The sequence below is a fragment of the Ctenopharyngodon idella genome, chromosome 8 (assembly GCF_019924925.1).
Source record: "Ctenopharyngodon idella isolate HZGC_01 chromosome 8, HZGC01, whole genome shotgun sequence".
Classification (NCBI taxonomy): Eukaryota; Metazoa; Chordata; class Actinopteri; order Cypriniformes; family Xenocyprididae; genus Ctenopharyngodon; species Ctenopharyngodon idella.
In genome coordinates this window covers 8,896,596-8,922,559 of record NC_067227.1, presented here as the reverse complement: position 1 = coordinate 8,922,559, position 25,964 = coordinate 8,896,596, and the positions used below count along the sequence as shown (strand labels likewise).

The window sequence follows — 25,964 nt, the reverse complement described above, 5'->3', positions numbered from 1 at the left end:
CATGTAAAATATGCAGTATCTTCATAGAGCCACCAGCAGTTCTAGTTCAGACTACAGCCAGTTGAAAATGATGTAATAAAACAGCTTTTCTGAAGCAGAATACCTGCTATATGGAAATTATGGAACAAAGCTAAAAACATTATAATGGTGTTGTTTGAAATTGTAATATTAGGTGACAGCAAGTAAATTTGCCAGTATCATTAATGACAAATAATCAAAATTAAATGAAAATGAATGTACACATGCATGCATCAAATGCATTTTGTGCCCTTTAGAGAAAGATCAAAATGCTCTTTTTATTTGTAGCAATGACAAGGAGGGTTTTCATCTCACACACAGTTTCAGCCTTTGAATATAGATGCAACTAATGCCGCTGAGCAAGGTTGACAGTCTAGAGCATGAAGATGTGTAGCTGTATAACCAGAACCAGCACTGTGTGTGTGTGTGTGTGTGTGTGTGTGCCTGACAGCATGAGCTGTCTCAAACTAACCAGACTTGACAGTTTGTCTAACACAAAGACACCTCTAGACATTTGAGTGTGTAACTAGAAATATATTTGCTTGATCTTGCCACATATACAAGTAAATGGACAGCATTGGGCTGTGATCTATCTATCTATCTATCTATCTATCTATCTATCTATCTATCTATCTATCTATCTATCGTCTGTCTGTCTGTCTGTCAACATTGTGAAAAAGAAGTGTGCTTTATTGTATTGAATGTGTACTTGTAGTGTACTTCATCTTAAAAAACTACTTGCAGATGAAATAATATTAATGAAATTAAAGCTGCAAGCAGCGATGAAAGGGCCCTCGCACCTGGGGCCTTAGGAAAACAGTGAACAGTGGGCGACATGCATGTAAGCGAGTAAATACAGGAGAAATATTGCAAAGTCATTTCGACATGCAACACTTCCTGCTGCCAACAGGTGGCGCTTTGACTATAACTAAATATATTGCCATGTAGATGTCTTCAGGCCAGGACTATTATCAAACATGTGAAGTTTGGAGCAGATCGGACATTGTATGCCTGAGTTACAACAACTTCCTGTTTCATGGCGTTAATGCCATACATTAGCACTTAGCTAAGTGTTGCATGATTTAACGTGTTTCTAACATGTTTGGTACTTCGTGGCATATTGAAATGTGTTTCTGTGAGTGAATTACAGTGTAAAGCATGCCATTTCCTGTTGCCAGCAGGTGGCGCTATGACTAACTGAATATTGGCGTATAGATGTCTTTAGGCCAGGACTCTTATCACACATGTGAAGTTTGGGGCAGATCGAACACTGTATGCCTGAGTTACAACAGCTTTCTCTTTCATGGCGAAACATCAGACTTCGTCAGGCCGCCACGGACACGCCCTTCAGCGAAAACTCCAAATATGATGTTGATCTGATTAAAGCTCTAGGAGGAGTTTGTTAAAGTACAACATCTGGAAATGGCAAAAACTGCACAAATTTTGCAGAGAAAATTCAAAATATCTCACTTCCTGTTGGGTTTTCAGATTGTGCACCCAGGGACTTTTTTGTAGGTATAAAGGAACAAATGTTCCTTTCTTTATAAATTAAATAATATTATATTATATCCTTCATAATATAAATTATTGTTTTTACCTATTATAAGGTGGAGCTGCATTGATCCCTGATTTATGTGCAAAAACCATGTGCAGAGTTACTGTCCCAACAGAAGGTCACACAGCTGGACAGAGAAGGGGAAACAGGATACAGCATGTGTGCATCTGTATACATGCATGACATTGCCACATATACACCTTTCAGCTCACGTAACAAATCACTCAACTCCATAGACCTTCGATGCTGTATTTAATTCTAAATCCATTTCTACACATGAAAATAAGGCTGTGAGTGACTGAAGCACAGCTCTTTCAATAGATCGTACTGTTTAAATTTCAGTTTTCACTTCTAAATTTTATAACATGTTTTCTAAAGTTATTTATTCATTGTCAAGGAATGTATTTCGGTGTACATAGATACTTGGTGTTATCCCGCCCCACTATCCATGGACACCTGAGCTCTCCTGCTCCAAGGTCATATCCGCGACTTTTCTTCCTGTGCCAATGGCAGCCTGCGTGGAGCCTGGCTCAGTTTATCTCTGTCTCCGTAGCTGTTAAAAAAAAGACTCCTCCTATCAGCTGCTGGATCTCCAGGGGGTGGGGCTGGATAAATGACCGATCGGCCAATTGCTCAACTGGAAACAATTAGTCATGTCTCCTCAGATGCTTCTCGTGCTGTTTAATTAGCCTCATTAAGCCTGGTGGGCTGGACAGCCTGAGGGGACGTGTGGACGCCGTAACTGTGGTTACTACTGTGCCGCAGTCAGGTTGACTGCTCCTCCATCTGACCCCTGGTTAGGATTGTATCGATCACCAATTAGGGTATATTGATCTTTCTCAGACCCCCCGGTGGTAATAACATAAGAGAGACAATTAAGAGGAAAGTGTGAGATGGTGATGGAAGGTAACTCGTGTGCTGTCTTGCTATAAATCATGCTTTATGGTAGAAACAGTGCAAAGATGCTCTTTTTTATTAACAGGGTGTTTTTTTTTTTTTTAAGGTTTTATGCATTTTATATTTTAAAATCTGAATAACCTTCAAAGACCCTAAAAAAGAAAATTTTTTAGCTATAACAACACTGTGGTTGAGAATGGGAGACCAGCTTGTCGATCAGCTAAACCAGCTGAACACCAGCAAGGCCAGGCTGTAAAAACAGTTTAAACCAGCTAAGATCATCATAAACAAATAAACAAGCAAACTAGCCTAGAGTGGTTCATGTTTTTTTTTTTTTTTTTACCAGGGGTAAAAAAAGGTAAAATACTGCAGTCATTATTACTACTTTAATATTATATATGCTTTGAAGACAATGCAAGTGATGCTGGCCCATTCAAAACATGTGACGCTAATATAGTTGGTTGCTAGGGTGTTTTGGGTGGTTGCTTAGGTGTTGTTAAGTGGTTGCTATAGTGTTTTGGGTTATTTGGTAAATGGTTGCTTAGTTGCCAGGTCATTGCTACGTGGTTAATATGGTCTTCTGGATGGTAGCTAGATGGTTGCTTTGTTTCTAGGACCTTTATGTGTAGTTTATTAGTTGCTAGGGTGTTGCTAGGTGGTTTTCAGTGTGGGTATTTGGTTGCCAAAGCATTGCTTGGTGGTTGCTAGGGTCTTCTGGATAGTAACTAGATGGTTGCTGTGGCATTGCTGGGTGGTTGCTTGATGGTTACTTAGTTCCTACAGCATTGCTAGGTGGTTGCTAGGGTCTTCTGGATGGTAGCTAGATGGTTGCTTGGTTTCTAGGACATTTCTGTGTGGTTTATTAGTTGCTATGGTGTTGCTAGGTGACTGCTAGAGTACTCTTTGTGGGTATTTGGTTGCTAATTGCTCGGTGGTTGCTTGGGTCTTCTGGATGGTTGCTTGGTTTCTAGGACATTTCTATGTGGTTTATTAGTTGCTAGGGTGTTGCTAGGTGATTGCTTGAGTGTTCTGTATGGGTATTTGTTTGCTAATTGCTAGGTGGTTACTAGGCTCTTCTGGATGGTAGATGGTTGCTTGGTTTCTAGGACATTTCTGTGTGGTTTATTAGTTGCTATGGTGTTGCTAGGTGGTTGATAGAGTGTTCTGTGTGGGTATTTAGTTGCTAAAGCATTGATAGGTGGTTGCTAGGGTCTTCTGGATGGTAGCTAGATGGTTGCTTGGTTGCTGGGGCATTGCTGGGTGGTTGCTTGATGGTTACTTAGCTGCTACAGCATTGCTAGGTTGTTGCTAGGGTGTTATGGGTGGTTGCTAGATGATTGTGGTTGCTAGACATTTTAGGGTGTTGCTAGGTGATTGTGAAAGTGTTAGAGAGATGGTTAATAAGTTTTTTAAACAGTTTTATCATCTGCCAAGTGAAAATCACATTTATATCTGATATTAGAAAAGTATCTGTACACGTCAAAAAGCCTTATCATGTGAAATATTATTCATGTTCATTGAACCAACGGTACAGCACTGATGTGCAGTACTTAAAAAAGTTAGTAGCAATTACTGTAGTAGCTTTGGTATTTTGGCAAAAATTATGGTTTCCATTACAAGTATTTGTAAGGCAGTAGTCTTGCTCTTTTTTTCCATACTGACCGCTTGATCTGCTTTATCCCCTTTGGCTGGCACAAACATATTTTCCCCCATCTTATCTAATCCTTATCCTCTCTTGTCTCCCGCTATCTCCTGCTCTATCTGGCATCAGTCCTCTAACTAACCTACCTCTGCGTTTTCCTCTGTGACCCGACTCCTTGCCCTCCTCTCACGTTCATTCCTTCATTCTGTCAGCCCCTCATGCTCCCTCGCCATCTGTCCTGTCTTGATCTCCCTCTCTGATTATCTCTCTCTTTCCACTATCTGTTTCTCGCCGGACATCTACACATCTCTGCCGCTTTAAAGTCGCTTCAGAGTAAGAGATTGGATGGGGCCGGCGAGGCAATGACAGCGCTGCTCCAATACTGTCATGTCTCAAGGCGCTCTCGCTCAGACTGCACCTGCCCCTCGCGCGAGCCTGGCCAACTGTCACTTAGTGGGGCATCTCTGCATGTTAAAGCTCTGAGATTTAAAAATCGAAGTCTCTTTAAATTATGGTCTGTCACCTTTATATCAGAGGATCTGTCCACTCAAATTTTACTAAAGAAAGCTGAAACTCCTTTGACTTTGATAAATATTGGCAAGGGAGAATTGAGTGAAAAATATATATTTTTTGTTCATTTGATTAATTGTTTTGTTTTAGAAAACCTTTGAAGGTTATTTGTTTGTGGGCCTATAATTGGACTGTCTCATCTGTATAATCTGAGAATTATTACTTTTTTTTCTTAAATTAACTATTGACCTAATAAAACTATTGACCTTTTTATTTTTCAGAATGTAATGAAATGTTAGATTTCGTACTGCCTATATAAATATATATGATATATATTTACATGGTACTGCAAGGTGGTTCAAAGAATACCATGGTATTACCATGCTACATATATTTAAAAAGCATGTTTTACCATGTCCAAAAAGAAAACAACTAATTTAGGTTTTCATTTTCGCAAGTAGTAATGTATAATTGAACAATGTATAATTAAAATGTAATTAATTTTAATAATTGAATAGGAAATTTAATATATGCTACATTGGCATGAAGAGTCTACATGAAGTGCATCATTATATATAATACAGCAGTAAATCATCATTTCAGTAAGCTTTGTGTTTACGTTATGCAATATCAATTTTGTATATGCAGCCTAATATTACAGAGCACAGGCCCCAGTTGGACAGTTCTAGAGGATTTTGTTGAAAAAAAAACAAAAGAAAAGAAAAAAAAAAACACTAGAGTGGCCCAAAATAGTATTTGGGCACTTAAGCCACACTTAAAATGTATTCATTGTATTGCATTAGATAATACAAAATCAAATCAAGTGGCGTTTGCAAACAAATGCTGCTAGAGCTTTTCTCAGAAGTAACGTAACTTTTCGGAGACATTTTTGCAATGATTTTTAGTCAACTGGTGTCAGTCAGTCCTCTTTAAGTTCACACAGGTGTGGTTTAACTATGGAGATGTTTCAAACACACAATGTGTTTATTTATTTATTTATTTATTTTTAATTTTCGGTCTTAAAAAGGCCATATTACGCTCTTTTACAAAGCTTTGATTTAGTTTTTTGGGTGTACTACAGTAGGTTTTCATGCTTGAATGTTCAAAAGCAATTTTTTTCCCCCATATTTTACATTGTTGCAGCACCTCTCTTCCCAGTCTGTCAGTAACACTCTATTTAGTTCCCGTCTCTATGAAGCCCCTTCTTCAGAAAAGCGCAGTGTGCTTTGATTGGCCGGCTGGACCAGTGTGTTGTGATTGGTCCACCGCTTCAAGTGTGTTTCGGAAATATATCACGTCCCTTATCATAACCGCGAGTTTCAATACATTACTAAAGCTGCGTTCACACTGCCAGTGACTTTGTCGCTGCATGCCGCCAGCGACTGACGGTGAGGTCGTTAGTGGGTGTTCCCACTACTGGTTGCCTAGTAATGTTTATAAATGACATTCACGGATGTTATTCCATGTTGTAGACACTGTTTTGTTTTATTGTCACATTTTTAAGAGAGAAAAGACTAAATATAAATGGAATCAGTACATAAAATGCTTAATGTTAAAGATGAACGACAAACAGCGAGTGCTCTTTGCCATCAAGGCTATTTATCTGCATCGCAAGCACAAACGCCGGTCTGTCTGGGTTCACTAAATCATTCAGGAGTCAGCACGGCGAGTAACCCCTATGTTCACAGACATATCATATATTTGTAGGAAAGTTGCTGACCGCTAAAATAACTTCTCCATCTTGCCGCCAACACTATCCACTACAGGATGTAATGACAGATCATGTGCACTCCACTTACTTCACGCCTATTGGTTGTTTCTCATGAAAGTTGCTCTTCATTTGCGTAAAGTTAAAGGGTTAGTTCACCCAAAAGTGAAAATTATGTAATTTATTATTCTTCCTCATGTTGTTCCACACCCACATCTTCGGAACACAAAATATATTTTTTTGATAAAATCTGATGACTTTTTTTGTTTAAATCCAAAGCTTTATGAATCTTTTGTTTTGAATCAGTGGTTTGGAGCGCGTATCAAATTGCCAACGTCACGTGAACTATAGACATTTCAAAACACTTATGATGCAACGAAGCCTCATTTACTGAAATCACATTATTTTGGTGCTCTGAACCAATGATTTAAAACAAAAGATTAGTAAAGCTTCGAAGCTTCATAAAGCAGTGTTTTGAAATCACCCATCACTAGATATTGTTGAATAAAGTCATTATTTTATGGTTTTTTGGCGCACAAAAAGTATTCTCGTCGCTTCATAACATTAAGGTTGAACCACTGTAGTAACATGAACTGTTTTAAATATGTTTTAAGTACCTTTCTGCATATTGAAAAAGCAAATGATCTTGCTGGCAATGCAGGCCTCACTGAGCCATCGGATTTAATTTGTGTTCTGAAGATGAACGAAGGTCTTACGGGTCTGGAATGACATGAGGGTGAGTAATTAATGACATAATTGTCATTTTTGGGTGAACTAACCCTTTAAACATATCTCAAATTTGTCATGTCGCTGGACACACTAACACCCTGTTGTCAATGGTCACTGTCGCTCGCTGTGTGTCGCTGGCAGTGTGAACGCAGCTTAACGCAACTCAACCAGGCCTTGCCCCTTTTTTTGTGTATGCCTTCGGTGGGAATTATTTAAAGTGTACATTCCCGGACCAAAACTCAAGACTACAACCGAGGTATTTCAGGGAGTTCAGAAACAGTATAGAGAATTACTCCTTTTGTAGTGACTTTGCTGTAACTTTGCAGACCTTTTTCATGCTCAAACAGCAACATAACACACTAAAGCAATAGGTCCTCTTTAAATTTACATTTATGTTCATTCATTTAGCAAATGCTTTTATCTAATGGGACTTATAATTTTGCAAATTAACAAGCAATTTCTCACACATTTTAACATATAATTGTCATATAATGTTGTGTTAAATTGTCATCAGTTTTAAAGAATATATCTTTGGTTTTAAAATTTGAAACCTAACAAATGTTTTGATCGGTAAATGTGTTTGTACTATCTTTCTTTCAAATATATCACTTGTTTTGATGATTATTTGTCTAATACAATGACAGTAATACATATTTAAGAATGCCTTCAGTGCTGAAATATTTTTTGGGGCCACTGTATGTGTTTTGTTGAGGGGTTGCTTCAAATAGCATGTTTGCCTTGAAGAGCTCCTCCACCTGTTTTGATGAAGCAGGTTTGTATAGTGTTCATTGTGCCTCCTACTGAGACACCATCTGTTGATTTGTCTGGAGGCTTCTTACAGAATACATAGAAATGAGGGCATACTCCTTGTGGTTCAGGGCACATATTGACCTCCTGCCCTCACTGATCTCTCTGCTCCATCTTAGCCCCAGATTTAAAGAAATAGTTCATTCAAAAATGAATATTCTGTGATTATTGAAAACCGTATGACAGTCTTATATCCATGATTATTTACAACATGTTCAAACACTGAATGTTTAGCATTATATTTTCTATGTTTAGTCCCTAATGACATGAATTTAATCTCTGTCTATATCCTCTCTCTTTTTCTCTTTTTTTCCGTCAGTTCGTTGGCCATGTCTAAGGTTGCAGGAAAGAAGCTGCACTGGCGCTCCAAAGTGCAGGAGACTTTCATACCGCTGGTGGGCGGCTCTGGAGAGTTGGGAATTGCCATTGGAGGTGGGGCCGATTATGGAGAGTTCCCATTCGTCACCGCTGCACCAGGGGGAGGGATCACAGTTGGCGATATCATCATAGAAATCGGGGGAACTCCTGTTTTGGGCCTGACTTTAGGAGATGTGCGTGGGCTTCTAAACTCCTGTCCCCATCCAATCCGCATCAAATCAGTGTCTCCAGGTAATGTTAGAACTTTACATTCTCATGTGACTGGTTTGAACATGGCTCTAAATAGTTTTTTTTATCTCTCCAATAGTGTTTCTTATCATTGTTAGTGATTCTTGTTAATGCAAGCATCACTACTGCTACAGCTCACACTTTAGATTAATGATTTGAACACTTACAAACCACCCAGAACAACACAGTAACCACGTAGCAACGCCGTAGCAACCACTCAGTACACCATAGCAACACCCTGGCAACCACCATATCACCCTAAAAGTGTGGTGGCTAATATAGTTTTTCTCATTTACAAATGCACTAACATTAAACAGAACAATATTATTAAATTAATACTTTTATTCTGCAAGAATAGATTAAATTTATCCAACATGACAGTAAAGACATTTATAATGTTACAAAACATTTCTGTTTCAAATAAATGCTGTTCTTTTGAACTTTCTATTCATCAAAAATCATGGTTTTAAGGTTTCCACAAAAATATTAAACAGCACAACTGTTTTCAACATTAATAATAATTCAACATAATAATAATAAAGGCAGCAAATCAGCATATTAGAATGATTTCTGAAAGATCATGTGACACTGAAGACTGGAATAATTGGTCCTGAACATTAAGCTTTGCCATCACAGGAATAAATTACATTTTAAAATATATTAAAATAGAAGAGAGTTGTAATTATAATGTTACTGTATTTTGGCTGTTGTTTTTTCTATACAATTATACACTATTATAATATTTATTAATACTTTGAATTAGCTTTTATTTTTATATTTTCAGTTTAATTTTAGTTTAAGTTTTAGTAATCTTGCTATGTGCTTTTGTAATTTTTATTAGCTTTATTTTAATTTTAATTTTACCTTTATAATACTGTTTTAATTCAACATTATTTCAATTAACAGTAATTCTTTTCAACATTTTTAGTTTTCAACAGCAATGTCAATGGCATAAGAGGTTTCTTTCAAAAATATTAAAAACTCTTACTGACCCCAAAGTTATAAACAATAAAAATGGATGTATTTCAAGTAAAATGTAATAGCATTCATGAAGTTTTGACCAGTATATCAACTATTCTTAATGTCATAACAGTATGACATACTGCCAGAGCGAAAAAACATGTTTTCCGAAGCAGAGCAAAATCCATCTTTGTCAACTTTTTATAGAATTTGGTCCCTGATTGCAGGATGGTGGTATTTATGTCACATGGGTCATATGTCACCCTTAGGGGGCGCTGATATTTATCACACGGTGTCATGGTGTAGATGATTATTTTTTTTTTTTGTCAAACAGTATGTCACACCTGACCGTGACTTCCTCCGTCCTCTATTAGATGATCAACCCGAGCCTGCTGCATCCCCCCCACCACCCTTCTGCTGTTCTCACACCTCTAACACCTCCAACTACTAACTGCAGAGTATTAAATTGAGTCAGTAAGGGTATAATTCACTGTTGCATGTTGCATTAGCTGATGAGAATATCTCATAGACCTAGAAATGCAGAATTATGCATCCTGTTCTGTTATTAATATCATCTTTTGATCAGCCTGTGTATCCTATATAAGCACAGTGGCCACAGAGAAGAGGAGCTTTGTGCTAATTCTGGCACTTCTATTTTAAAAAAGATCAATATGTCCCTGCTGAAATACATCCAAGTCTTTATAAAAGCAGCTCTGTCTTCCAAACAGAGGAATTGATCAAAATGAATGCCTGAGGATTTATTTATTTATTTTGTTTCATTTCCATTGTTTCATGTTCATGATTTTGCACTTCTGCGATTTACTGAATTACTACAGGATGATCAGTTATTATACTAAAATTTGAGTGATGCTTGTCAATGCAAAATACGCCACCATGATATGTGATGTGTTCTGGTTGGTTGCCAGATCATTGCTATATGGCTGCTGAGGTTCTGAGTGGTGTATAATGCTTTGCTATGTGGTTGCTACAAGTATTTACATATTTGCTGCTAGGGCATTGACCTCATGTGTGAACATTATGGGAAGCACGCTAGCAACACGGGATTTAAACTTTGAAGACCCAAGTTTAGTTTGAAGATGAAAAATGTACCAAGCACAATGTTCTCTCACCATTCCTGATTTTTAACATGCTCTCACCACGTTTGACGTCGTCTTGTGGCTATCAGAGCAGAAACGAAAGCTGCTGCTCTCCGTATGTGTTTTCCGTCATCTCCTTTCGTGTTTATATGTAAATTGCGCAAGCATATTTCGTCCATTAGATTGAAAGATCTAAAAAAATCCATAGATTTACTCACCTATAGACCCTCCCCTCAAAGAAATCAGAAAAGAAGTGGTCGAAAGTGGACAAAAGAGATGGATTAAAACACCAGGTTGCCAGTCCTTTGCTATAGTTGCTAAATGTTCTTAGTGGTGTTTAATGCATTGCCATGTTGTTGATATGGTGTTGCTAGGGTGTTCAGGATAGTTACCAGATGATTGCTATGAAGTTGCTAAAGTGTTCTAATTGGTGTCAAAGTCCCTTTAAGACAAGTCATTTCACTCGGCAGCCATCTTTGAAACGCCTCTCGGGCATCCAAGTGCGGCTCCTATCTCTTTGAATGGGGAAACATCAAATTCTCCAAAGCTGTTTGCCAAGCTTTTGATTAAATTTCATATTTGAAATCACCAATGAAATCTGACAACAACTGTTTCATAAATTTTGTTTCTAAATGCTCGAATCATGACAAAAAATGGTATTTTTCAGGCTGGATCAAGCTAATGCGCATGCGCAGTCCTAAATGCGCGTCTCTTGTGCCTTATTTCGGAGGCGCGCGTCTGACTGTTTCTATAGAAAACGGAACTTCTAACGGGCGCTGCAGTGACGCGATGACTTTACTAATCGGCGATTGGCTCTTATTTAGAAGGCGGGACTTATTCCGCCATATTGCGCATTGCACTTTCTCCCATTCAAAACAATAGGAGTGACGCATCTTGTGTTATTCTATAGTCTTTGTTGATGTTTAATGTTGCTATGTAGTTGCTGGCTATTCTGGAATGGTACTGGGACATTCTGGGGAGTTTCCAGATCATTGTTATGTGGTCGCTAAGGTGTTCTGAGTGCAGTTTAGAGCAGTGGTGCCAAAACCCTGTTCCTGGAGATCTACCTACCTGCAAAGTTTAGCTCCAACCATGATAAAACACACATGAATCAGCTAATTACGATCTTCAGGAGCACTTGATAATTACAGACAGGTGTGTTGAGCAGGGTTGGAGCTGAATTCTGCAGGAAGATAGATCTTCAGGAACAGGGTTGGGCACCCCTGGTTTAGAGCATTGCTATGTGGTTGCTAGGGTGTTGCTAGGTGGTTGCTATGATGCTCTGGGCAGTGTTTCCCAAAAGCATCGTAAGCCTAAGTTGGTGGCAATGGAGCTAGGATCAATTTAGGCTTACAATGCTTTTGGGAAACGCAGAGTCAAAAGAGCTCCCACCCTTAATGTAAATCCACTGGATTTATTCTCTCGCTCTCATTTCTCAGAAAAGTATGATTTGTGGCCTCATTCATGTTCTTAGCATAAACAATGTGCTACTAGTTACATACTGAAATGTAATACTTTGTGCAGATTCCTAACTAATGCAATCAACATTAATCTGGCTGAATTAAGTAGATAGAGTTCAAGAAGAGCAGCAGACCAGAATACCATAGCGGTCATTTCATACCTATATGCTGTGTGCGTGTGTGTGCTCATGTGGTTGCAGGGCTTATGTTCCTTTATGAGAACTGTGAGCTGTGTTTTATTACTAGGAGAGGTGGAGTGGGGGTGGGTCTGTCATTTTGATGGGTTCGAGAGGCACTCTGTTCATCTATAACAGCCAAGTGGCCTGTCATCAGAGACCATAAACCACAGCAGATGAAATAAAGAGATCAGCCATGTTGAGTGGAGCACTGGGCAGCTTTGCCAAGACTGCGTGTGTGACATTTTTCACGTTAATCCAAGGCTGTGTGTGTTTGTGGGAGAACGTCTCTGTATGGCACACACTTTTCATTATAACCTGAATGTGTTTCTACATAGTGTGATACGGCATTATACTGACCATAAAAGTGTGAATTCATTGTAGTCTTCAGTAGCATTTCTTTTCTGGTTGGATGGTGGAACTGGCTTCATTTGATTGATTAGAAACACCTCTAATATCTACAAAGGTTAATCAATACTGCCTCCAGGGACTAGGCAGAACGTATCTGTGTGTTTATTTTCGCAAGCTCTTCAGTTTTTTTGAATTGCAGATTTTGAGGTGGGTAAGCACATTGCCTCGTTTGTAAATGTTAATTAATGGGATATTCTTACAGTATGTGGTAAAATAATTCGGAACATCTCAGTTTGTTTGTTTGCTTGTCCATCTTTCCCTTTCTAATTTCTCATCTGTCCTTCTTTTAGGCTCAACTCTATGCAAGGATCTAAGGTTATACCTGAGCAAATGTTTCACACCGGGTTCAATGGACAGTCAACTCCAGCAGGTGATCCGAGAAAACCTCTACTTGAGAGCCGTGCCCTGTGAGTACCCCCAAAAAATATTGTTCAGAAGTTGCTCTTTTAGAGCTTAAACTACCTATATTCCATCTAACAGGGAACATTCTCAGAACTTTGGCTAACATTCTGCCAAGGTATTCTTAAAGTCATGAACAAATGTTCTTCCAGAAACATTCATAGAATGTACAAAGTTATCTGGTCTTTAATGATGTACTCAAAACATTAGCACAAAAACATTATTTTCGCATAATTCATGGAATGTTTTCTTTTTGCTGGATGTTCATCTAACAATGTTTTTAATAAATAAAAAAAAAAAAACACAAAAAACTCTCAAATATGGGTAAGTGAGTATGTTTTGTCGTTTAGAAACCTTTATAAATGATCTTGATCTATAATGCGAGATGGGCGGCGCCATCTTAGTATGCGCCGCAGTTCGCAAAGTCCTGTCAGTCGGATTTACAGCACGTAAATTCATCCGTTTCTCCTGAAATACATGTAAGTAAGTGAGTCGGTGAACTGGGAGAAGAACAGAGTAAACTTTACAGTTACTTACATTATGTGTATCTGATATGAATAAAACACTTCGTCAAATTATATTTGAATTGATTGTTATTGCTGCTTCCATAGACATCAGTGTGTAATTTACAAACTCTAAATGTATTGTTTTACTAGTATTTATGTATATTTAAATGTCTGAAACCTAAAATAAACATTATGTGGTTTGAAACACTGCATAGTTGTGATAAATGACAAGCGCTGAGCGCGTCTGTCTCTAGCTCTGCACCAGCCAAAGCGCGAAAGCACAGTTTGAATCTGGCAGTTATGTGACGTCACTGAACGTTCTAAATCCCATATGTGGGACCGTACCGCTCAAAAGGTTAATAAGAATGTTAGCAAAATGTTTTTAAAACATGTTTTTGTTAGCTAGAATGGAGGTCTAATTTTATGTCTGTTTATATTTAAAGGTGCAATAGGTGATTCTCTACAGAATTTTAAATAGTCTAAATGTATTTTTTATAAATATATATCATCTGTGGAAGGTGTAGGACCATAAAATGTTCATCCAATCTTTATATTCAGTCCAAATGAAATAATATGTTCTACCTGCCTGTCAGCGTATGCTTTTACATAACCTCTTGCACCCTGTTCGTGCAGACATCATACATTATCATGCTATGAAGACAGACCTCAGTCACAAGCACCGCAAACAAATAGTAGCCACCTTTTACAGTTCCTACCGAATCAAAATAACAAGCTTATCCTGCGTTCAAGCCATAACTACCGTAATTAAGAGATGGCAACCCGTGAGGTTCTAACTGAAGCCGTTCATGTCCTCAGACTCGAACTCTATGTCAACAGTATCAACACCAAAATTAATCTGCAGCAGTCAGGTACAAGTTCTCTAAATTGTTTACTTTCATTATTATTGTAATGTTATGTGCTTTGAGGCATTTTTTAACACTGTCTCTTGTGACGATTTTGCCGAGGGCAGCGCATTTATGTGTTTTGGAGGAGGTGTGGCTTTGGACGGCGATTTGCAGGTTGTATGCTTTCAATGCTAGCAGGCTAACATTAACATTTTCCAGATCTCCTACTGCACCTTTAAATGTCACTGTTGTCACAAAGAAAATTTTTGAAAAGTTACTGTTTTCCAAACAGTTTTCCCAAACACTCCCCCACTTTTGTCATTGGTCAGACAAACAGATAGCTCCACCCCAAACTCACATTATTGGTTGAGCTGTTGCTGTATTTAAATGCGCAAACAAACAGCAATGTTTTGATACTGCCTGTAGGTTTCAGCTTTGTCTCAGCTTTTTAAGCTGCCCTTAGGACAAATGAAAATAGAAACAAATGATACACCACTTATATTCCCTATGTATATATCACCTAGAAACTATTTATATACAGTAAGTATATAAGATAAAATTAATGAAAAAAAAGTCTCCCTTTAACTTCATTGCTGTCGAGATTTTATATGTGATTTTTCATGGTTAAACACACATGCACATAAGTTTAAACAACCTAATAAACTACTAGAAAATGAGATTGTTATGTCATGGAACAGCACTTAACATCTTGCACACAGGCTGATCAAGCTCAAGGTACTGCAGTTTTTCTGATGAAGTGTTAATTGGCGTGTGATCCATTTAATAGAAAGCAGGTGTTGACAGCTCCAACTGGTTTCACTGCGACAAGAAAGGAAGGATGCGAGATAATGAAAGAGAGACAGAGAAGGGGGAATGTGAAAGATTGTTATCAATGCAATAGTTATGGCAAAAATGAATTTTCTGTCATTATTTACATGAAACTCTCATGTCATTCCAAACCAAACGTGTTATTTTTCCTGCGGAATGCCAAGAAATGTTTGAAGAATCTTATACAGTTTTTATACTTTATATAATCCTTTAATATGGGCAGTGATTATTTTGAATAAAAGTGAAGCATATCTCCATGCTCTGTGGGAGAGAACTGTTGAATATGGCCTCAAAACATTTCCATGCTTTTCACTTTGCTTTTCACGCTCTTTTCTATCAGTCGTCTCTCTTTCACACCCTCTTTTCCGCTCAACTCCCTGTTGCTTTCATTTTTCTGTGCCCTTTATCCTGAGCTTTAAAATCCTAATTATATTTTGAGTAATTTCTTTCCCATTTTAATCTTTGTGCAGTGATAAGATTTGGATTAACCTCCATCAAAATCATAAGCTTTTGTTAAGTAGATGAAGTTCTGCTAGTTTTTATAGTGGAATGATTATCAGAGATGGTACAAGGAGGGGGAAATAGACCACTCATAGGAAATAACAACACGATCTCACAAGATATAATGAGATGATGATTTTGCATGAATTTGTTTGGCATGAATCATATGAAAATGTACAACATTTAAAAAAAAAAAAAAAAAGCATGGAAGTCCACTCCTAACCTCACCCATAAAGCTAACAGTCACTTGACTATATGTAGATTGTATGGAAACATATGAACGAAATTCTACAAATTCATACGAATTAGCCACCAATTTGGCAAAGTCAAAATAGTTATGAATTGCCATGAGATTGTGTTGCAAATAAATGGGAGAAATTATAGGTATAAGTCCCACCTTTTAGTTAAAAGAGCCAATCACCTTTTTTATTGAGTTTGTTTATTCTATAATGCACTAGGTAACCTTAAAAATCTAGATAACCCTAAAATGGTTTATAGTGTGATTTGAGCTAAAGAAGCAAAACAATTTTATATAAATCTTGTAACGCTGCACAATTAACTGTTGAAAGGTTGCGATCTCGATAATAACGATCATATTCCTAAATGACAATGATTCGCCTGTACCTATTAAACCTTTGATAAAATCACAATCTAATTCAAATCTGCATTCACACTGCCCATGACCCAGAGAGAGCAGTATAGGTACTATATGAAACAGCTTCACAGTGTCAATATTTCTGGTTTATTCATAACAAAAATCCAAATGATCACAGAAGTGCTGGGATAAAAGTTTATAGTATGGATATAAACACTGATGTCTACGGTAGCGATCAAAATAGAGCAAATCACCTTTTGAAAGTAACTAGGCGCTTCAAATAACAATTGTATCGATTGCATTGTCATGCCACTATGTGGTAACAAGTGACTGTTAAAAAATGCATTTGTCATTAAATAATTAGTTTAAGAGATTCGTTCAAAAATGTTGATTCATCCAGTAATGAAACATGTGAAGTATGAGTGAGTCATTGAATCGTTCATTCAACCCTATTTTAAAAAAAAAAAATTCACTCAAATTAATTAAACATTTTAAATAGACTGCAACAATTAACTTTTTTATCCTCAATTTATTCAGAATCGTGCAGCTCTAATATCTTGTCAAACTTGATTGTTTATTTGAAATATATTGTTGAAACGGAATCTTGATAAACAGTTTCAGAGATTTCAGTCTTCACTGAATTTGATTCAGTCTAACTCAGGAGCTGCTGTACTTGTACGTCTCATTGGATACGTTCAGACTGTCAGTCCAAATCCGATTTTTGTGCATATCCGATTAAAATCCAATCAGTGTGAACAGCAAAAAAATCACATGAAATGTGATTTTTACAAATCCGTTTAAAGCAAAATCCATACTTAGTTTGAAATACTATTCAAATCGCATTTCTGGAAATTTGTTTGGAAATTTGACTGTTTCAATCGGACCGCTTTGATCGGATTTAGCATGGTTTATGTGGCATAAACAGACCGGAACGCATGCAAGCTACAGCGACGATTGAGGCCTACATAGACAAGAGATTGTGTGAACAGGTTAGAAAGTACCCTTATTTGTACAACTCTTGCAAAGATGTTTAACTCGTGTAGAGAGATTGCTCAAAACCGCACGTGTCGAACTGTAACACTAGCGTACGTGTAAAATAGTATATCCAGGGCTTAGGACAACATCTGTATTGCAAACCCCTCCATGTTGCGGTTGTTGCGGTTGTTCATTGGCATAGAAACCAGATATTCCAGAAAACAAAAGAGCCGCATGGACATAAATCGGATCTGAACAGTTCCTATACACAATGTGGATATCAATATTTTTAGATCAGATTCCAAACTAATTGACAAATAATTGGATTTGGACTGAGAGTATGAACATAGCCTTATTTAAATTAAAAAAAGTAGCTGCCTGTACTCTCAGGTACTAATATTTAACTTTAAGGTACTAATATTCACTTTTTAAGGCTAATTAAGGTACAAAGGTGTACATTTTTAGAATGGTCCCTCCCCAGTGACAACTTTTGTACCTTTCTGAGAGTGTGGGGTGTTACCAGTATGGCCGCAGAGTGAACTGACTTGCCTCAAAGGTACTATGATTACATTGTAAAACATTCATGGCCATTTTGGGAACTTCCTAGTGTTGTTGAGGTGCGTTCAGGCCATATCGTAATTCCTGTAACTACGAGATTCTGGCTCGTAAAAAGTGTTCACGTCCTCGTAGAGCTCGTAATTACAGCTTGTAAGCTGGGAGTTTTCTGAAAGCTCCCACATGTATCACGTGGCCGCTGTACCACCTGACCGTTGTAGATTCATTTAGGCATTGATAGTGGTGCCATAGAAACGCATAATTCCCAGTCAAAGGACGTGAACAGCTCCGAATATAACGTCACATGTTGTCATCTCAAGATTCCGGTAAATACGAGGTGGCGTGAACGCAGGATTGGCTCTCTTTTTTTCTCTTTAATTGTTCCTTAAACATTGTTTGAAAAGTTTTCAGTCAGTTATCGTAGTTCGGACATGATGGCACATGGTATGGCTTTGCACATGTGTTTGAGCTTGTGTGGGAGTGTATTTGAAACAGTGCGTAGACTTGAGTGGGGTAATCTCTGATTTATAGTGAAGTAGGTCATGCCGAGCTTGACGCTGCCCGCCGTGTGCCATTCTGCTTGCTGAGACACACACACACACACACACACACACACACACACACACACACACACACACACACACACACACACACACACACACACACACACACACACACACACACACACACACACAAACAATAACTGCAGGCATGCCTTTGAGCTTGTCTTTGGCTCTTCCAAAACACACATAAGCTTCATTTGGGAAACAGCAACACACTTCAAGATTCACACGTGCTGCTCTCACATGGACACCCTCAAACATTCATTATTCAAATACTTACACAGGACAGCGAACACACAAAACACACTGTTCTGGTAAGTTTTCCTCTTTGTCTCAGTCTGCTGAATGAGGAAGGACCCCTACGTCAATTCCCAATGTTGTCCTCACCTAAAAATTCTACAGTTAGTTCTGGAAAGAACAAGCTTTCTACAAACAGAGATATTTACAGATGTTTAATATGTGATAATTTTAGCCATTGTGCAGTTTCATTTTCAGTCATCTATTGTGTTTGAACTTGAAAGCCATAACAAGCCCATATCCAATTATTTGTCTATCTGATTGGAATATTTTTTGATGTCTGAACAAGGCTTCAGTTAATATCATGCAATATTTGGGCAAAATGATCATTCGAGAAATTACATTTAGCCCTTTTTGATGATATATTCAAGATACAGTGTCTGATCATCACAATAAGACTGATTTCACAGCTTGACAGATTACATTTGAAAAAGCAGATTCTATTACGATAGTGAATGGAGTTCAGATTATGAATAATCATCACAAGGCAGTCAAAGCTTTAAAGGACATGGATTTGGTCAGAGGAAACTGACCATAACGTCTGTCCACTGCGTGCAGTTATCAAAGTCCCTTAAAGGTGGGATAAGTAGATTTTCAGAAACACTGTTGGACATTGTTGACATTTGAAATCAACCCAAACAAACCCACCCCTCTCTTCATTGCTCACCTCCAAAACTCAACTGTCTCGAACCCCAGCTCGATTGCTGTGATGCTAAACACCACATTCTCTAGCGGTCATTAGTGCGCAGTGGTTTACCTGCACAACTCTCACTGGTTGGCCACTGTTACATACGCAATGTGTGTTTATCACAGCCGACGTGTAACAAAATGCTTCACGAAAAATAAAGCGCAGTTGATGAACGAACAACAAGGAAGCACAAAAAATGAACACACAGTACACAAGAGTAAATACAAAGTGTTCGTTGTTAGTCGCCAACAGCACAGCAGCTCCAGACAGTCAAAACCCAGTGTTACTCAGGTGTGAAGCGGAATCAAAGCAGCCTCTGCGTCTGTTTTCAGGCCTTCCCGCTTAGCTCTCTCCAGCACTGGAAAGCTTTTCTAATATAAACGCGGGTCCTAAAGCACTTGCCCAGTCATAAACCTTCATTCCAGTGATATTCTTTTGAGCTCTTTTGTATTATGTCCCATCTCTCTTCCTGCAGTTTTTGCTGATGCTGATTGGTTTCACATTTGTTGTTGGTGTCGGCCCGACTAACTTCCAAACAGTTTTTTTGAAAATTTACTTACTCCACCTTTAATTAAGGCAGTTCACTTGGCGGCCATCTTGATAACACTTCCTGGTACCTATTTTATTTATTTATTTATTTATTTTTTGGTCACTTGCCAGATTTGTCCTATTTATTTTTCTATGTGTTTTCTCATTCTTATACTGTCTAAAGTGTCACTGAATTTGGTGAGGCATCATACAATTACTAATGCATGTACAAAAAACTGTAAACACAACTTGCCCATAACAATGATTTCTGCTTTGCAATCACCAGAGTTAAATAACATTATTTTTTAAAAATCGTGTTACTCCTAAAAATCACATATGATTATGTTTCATCATTACTTGAATGCAAACTAACACATAACATTACTTTTGTTGTAAAAAGTGCCACAGATTTTTTCAAGACCAGCTTCATTATTATTATCAGCATTATCATCAGTCTTTTATTGAAAGGCCTATTCACACCAATTACAAAATAAAAGGTGAAACAAATTAATAACGAACAATCTTTTCTCTGTGGGTGAAATGAAAACAGCACTCCAGTCATTCACCTTCTTTAAAGGGAAAGTGTGTAATTTCTGCACCACTAATGAAAAAATAATGGCAAGTTTCAGTACCCTTACAAAAAAATAAATATACTTAAAGGGTTAGTTCACCCAAAAGTGAAAATAATGTCATTTATTACTCACCCTCATGTCGTTCTACATCCGTAAGACCTTCGTTCATCTTCAGAACACAAATTAAGATCTTTTGATTAAATCCGATGGCTCAGTGAGGCCTTTATAGACAGCAATGCCATTGTAAATCTCAAGATCCATAAAGGTACTAAAAACACATTTAAAACAGTTCATTTGAGTTCAGTGGTTCTACCTTAATATTATAAAGCGACGAGAATACTTTTTGTGCGCCAAAAAAACAAAACAAAAACGACTTTTCAACAATATAGTGATGGGCTAAATTCAAAACACTGCTTCGGAGCTTTATGAATCAAATCAGTGACTCGGAGCGCCAAAGTCACATGATTTCAGCAGTTTAGCCATTTGATAGGATAGCCGTTTGATTTACAACTACATTTTTCGCTTGTGCTGCAACTATACTACAAGTCAATTTGTATACTGATAGTTTAGAAGTTAATACTTGTAGCACATTTTTTTTTTCATTCTAGTTTAGTAGTTTTAAACTGCAAGTATACTTGTAGGTTTTCTTTAATTTAACATCATACTTATAGTTTACCATTTTTTTTTTGCACTTTAAACCACGGTTTCACAGACAAGGCTTAAGTCCTAGACTAAAATGCATGTTTGAGCTTTTTTAACTGAAAGATACTTCAACTGACATATTTTAAAATGTTTTGTCTCTTGATACACACCAGTAATGTTTTTTTTTTCTAGGGGATGTCTATAAAAGTTACTTGAATGCCCTAATTGAACTAAGGCCTAATCCTGGCTTAGTCTAAGCCCTGTCTGTGAAACTGGGCCTAAGTATACTGCTATGTTCCTATTCATTTTTATACTTAAATATCTTTAACTGTACCTTAGTTGCCAGCCAGTGCCAGCATTCTTAATTTTTTTTCACTTGAACGTGGGTATGTTTCATTAAAAAAATCAATTAATTAAAAAAAAAAAGCAATGTTTTGAACAAAAAGCTGAGAAAAAGACTATGTCCGGATTGGATTCAGAATGATAATCAAAACATAGATGTAAATTGAGTCCATCAACACAATATTAGGCAATTTTGATTTATATGCCGTTTATTGTTTGATGATTGTGTTAGTTTATATGTGTGTAAGCAATCCTTCTATCACTTATTTCTGTTTCTTCTTCACCTGTGTTTTGATCCGGAGATTTTGTGCTATATCAGCAGATGGGTAATAGCGCCCCCTACCGTATAACAGTGAAAACATGAGTACAAGTATAGGCCAAATATACTTAGACTTTTTCAGTCTGAATTACACTGAAGTATACTTAAGTGTAATTTTACTCTAACCCTAACCCTAAGTATATTTCTGAGAAGTACATAAAGTATATTTCTGAGAAGTACATAAAAATAGACTGAAAGTATACTTTCTTTTTTTAGTTCAAAAGAAGTATACTGACAGCACACTTGAATAAACTTCCTTTTTTTGTAAGGGTAGTGCTGCAAAAATAACACACAGCAATCTTAATGCATCATTTAATGATACAGATTTAACTCTCAAAACAAATGACTAAATAAATATTATTCTCACTTCAATGCAAAATATAAGTTATTTGATAATAAACTTTCATTCACAGTGATATAGTGAATATGATGACAATAATATAGGTGTACTGTTAGTAATAATAGCAGAGCTATTGTAATGCAGTTCTGCCAGGTGTAGTATAAATTTATAAGCACATTTTCATTTTGTCAGCAGTTTCTTTTCATATCACAGCTTTTCACTCTCTTGCTTGTTACCGTTCTGGCTTTTATATGTTTCATGTACTCCGAGAACAGCTCTATCAGCTCTACTGATCTCAAATGCATTGTTCAGACACATGAGCCAAATGTTTTCTTATTATTCCTGCTATCTAGCAGAGTGTCCAAGCTGCTCTCTTCCATAAAATGAAAGTGAGTGATGGTTGTCCCTTGTCCCTATCCATTCCCTTTCATTGTATGAAAAAATGCTTCTTCACTTAAGAAAGAAAGTCATACAGGTTTGGAACGACATAAGGGCAAGTAAACAATGACAGAATTTGCTTCTTTTTTTCACACGATCTAGAATAGCTGTGTAGATCACTCTGCCTGACCCTGAAGGGGCTTTAGTTTGGCTAAGCAGAGTAGACAGGAAGGCCTGCCGAGGCCTCCGGCTGGGAGCTCTAGTTTCATCTGACAGAGATGGAAAATAGCAGAGTAAACAGTCTGGATGCCTCCAGCTTGGTAGTCATACTTTACCTGTCCAATATATGCAGCAGTAATGTTGACAGTGATTGGGGCGACGTGAATGCATAAACCATCACGCCTTGATCTAAGGTCAAAAATGAAATAAATAAATCAATGCAAATAGCCAGAGTCAAAGCCTGACCTTGAATCTGCTGACAAAAATGAAAAATGTTAAATCCTTATGTTGTTTTTACTAAGTTATGTATGTTATATTATGGTGAGCATATTTGTTTTGTCATATTTTAGCCTCTGAATTGTGTTTGTCACTCACTGTCTTCTTGCCAAAATTCAAAGGCAAATTAATGCATGTATTCTTTACAGAGAATCCAATCCCAGAATATTATAAAGGCAGTGTCTATTTATCTATGCCACCCGAAGGCTATTTTCACTAACTCTGTCCACCACTGCTTGGATAATTTACCCTTGGTACAAACAGCATATCATTTCTATTTACACTTTGTATGAATATCATCTATCACTATTTGCACTTAGTGTAAATATGATGCTATTTGTATCAGTTTACACACATGCACATGGTATCCGCCACTATTTACACTCAATGTAAATAGCATATAGCTTCTTTTAAATAGCCGCTGCCTAAATATTATTCATTCAGTACAAAAAGGTATTAAAAATATTTTCATCTAATTCAATATGTACTGTTTCCCAATATTTGTGTGCGAAGTATTTTTATGCTGAATAGAATCACACTTTGTTAACTTAGCAACATGGTAATATCAAACTATTTAAAAATCAGTTGCGATGCTATGAGTTGCAACCTATGTAGAGTGTTCTAAATTGGTCACTTTTTAGGTTCTATTTCTATTAGGTGCCTTCACATTAGCGAAATTTCTGCACTTTTTGGTCAGTGCAGCTAATTTGCGTGACCCCGATGCTTGAACATGATGCGAAATCTGTTTGTGGAAATCATTACTTTTAAAAGAAATGCGTTATAAAATTGCATTACACCCTAAAAAAAGGTAACTGATGGTGTTACTCAGTTACTTTTTATGGAAAGTAATGTAACGTTACTGTCAAATCTGGACTGGGCTTGCTTGCTTGTTTGTTTTTTAATAAAAAAAGTTCTGTTGTTGGCAAATATAAAGGCCCTTTCTGAGGCTGAAGGTAATGCAAATTCATGCCTGTACATTAGAGGGCGCAGCTCAAACAAACCTTTTAGCTGAAATAAGGTGTTATGTAATTTTTTTTTTTTGTGCAATATTAATGTTAAGTGGGAGATTTAGTAGTGATATATGTTTTGTTATGCTAATTTAGAAGAGTTTCTGTTCATGTTGGTTTTTGGAGAGTTACCATCATGGTGAGAAGTGGTGCATGCGGCTTGGTTTGAGAGCAAGTATGTTAAATGCTTTATATTGCTGTACTCATTCAGCAAATGCTATCCACCTTATTCCCACGCCCCATGACGCTTTGCGCGAATTATGGGTGTAACTTCCGTTAAGCTGTAAACAGCCAGTGAAGGACTCGCTCTATGAACGAAATTATACGTTTTTTTTAAAAACGGGGTACAATGAGATGACATTATTCTACTCACCCTTCAACCAACAAACATTAAAAGGACGTTTAATAGAGTAAAAACATCAACAGGCCATAACGGACGGGTTAAATACAACTATAGTGATATATAATATATGTTGCCTTAATAAAAAAATGTTCATGAACTTCAGCATTGCGTGATACTATTTCAAAGTGATTTCCATCATTTTTACAAATAATAAATTGTATTTACCTGTGAAAACAAACCTGGAAAGAGACGTGAGGCTTTGAGGAGAAAAACGAGAGATTCTTCGTGCATTCCAGTGAATTATTAATGGGATATATCGTAAATTATATCAGGAGAACAGACCACAAATGTGCAGTATATGTTGTCCTTCTTCATACTATTACAGCGGTATGCAAAGGGACAAAAGAAATTAATCACAAGGATAGAAAGCAGCGACTGAAAAGAGCTCTTGCCATAGATATTCTTGTTATAACATGTTACGTTAAAATACCAAGCCTTACATTATTCTCATGATGTCTGAAAATAAAACATGAAAGAAAAATTGACAGCTCATTCAGTCAAACTGACGGATAAGCTTTATTTAAGGGCAACCTTATGATTTGAAACGATTCATTTCAGTCTTTTTAAATGGAAGTTCCCCAAACTGGAAGTGCAACCCATAATTCGAAACGCAGTAGCCTAGTCAGGAATAAGGTGGATACCATGCAATTGTTAATGTGTTAGCAAGTTAGCATTTTTTGAATTAGCTTGTTATAGCTGGCTAATAAAATGTTTACGTTGAGGTTACACACTGTAAAAAGTAATACGCTCTCTCTACTCAATAAAATTGTGGCAACAGATTACAAGCAATATTATTAATTAAATTCAACATAAGAATTTAGTTCCAAATTAATTCCTTAAAAATCAGCCATTTAAAATGGGTAAAATTAGCAAACAACTTTACAAGAACCACAAACTGACATAAAAAGCAAAGAGTCAAACTGCCCAACTAAATGAAACACCGATCATCATAATGGTGACCAAACATTTTCAATAAAATCAACATCAACATCTAAACCTCTGTTAATTCTTGTGTTTCTCTTTCCTTCAGTGATTCTACTTGTTATCATCAGGTGTCTTCAATGTTGGCAATAAAAAATAAAGAGTTCTTAATTCATCTTTGACGTCTGTCTGTTATTCAGATATTTTTGTTTAAATTTTACTTAAATCTTTCTCCTTTTAAATGGTTGACATTTAAGGAATTAATTTGATTAATTCTAACTCAATTCTATTTGTTGAATACTGCTTGTAATCTATTGCCAAAATTTAATGGAGTAGATATATCATATTACTTTTTACAGTGCATGATAATTTTACGTTAAATCTATGAATTAGTGTACTCAAACATTTCAAGTTAAGAATAATTAAAATGTATGAGCACAAAATAAAAATCTGCCAGCTCTGTTTACTTAAACTTTGAATGTCTTAACTTAAAAATCTTGAGGCAACTGATTGCCTCAATTTTTTGATTTTTGCCAACTTATTCGGTTTTACAATGTTGAGGAATACTGAATCTGTGATGAGATGAGTAAATGCATGCTCACATTTAGTCTAGAACTACAATAACCATCATGGTAATAACCAACTATCATGCTTATTAGTATCATGTTTACAAAGCGTCCACAACGCCT

General features: G+C 36.9%; 1 protein-coding gene across 1 annotated transcript in view; it reads left to right on the top strand.

The window, feature by feature from the left end:
* LOC127518030 (membrane-associated guanylate kinase, WW and PDZ domain-containing protein 1-like) overlaps nucleotides 1-25,964 on the top strand; it is a 104,130-nt gene that overhangs the window by 15,097 nt on the left and 63,069 nt on the right. Inside the window, exons 2-3 of the mRNA XM_051904312.1 lie at nucleotides 8,186-8,475; nucleotides 12,867-12,983. Coding sequence (XP_051760272.1) covers nucleotides 8,186-8,475; nucleotides 12,867-12,983 — 407 coding nt within the window. The remainder of the gene's footprint in view (nucleotides 1-8,185; nucleotides 8,476-12,866; nucleotides 12,984-25,964) is intronic.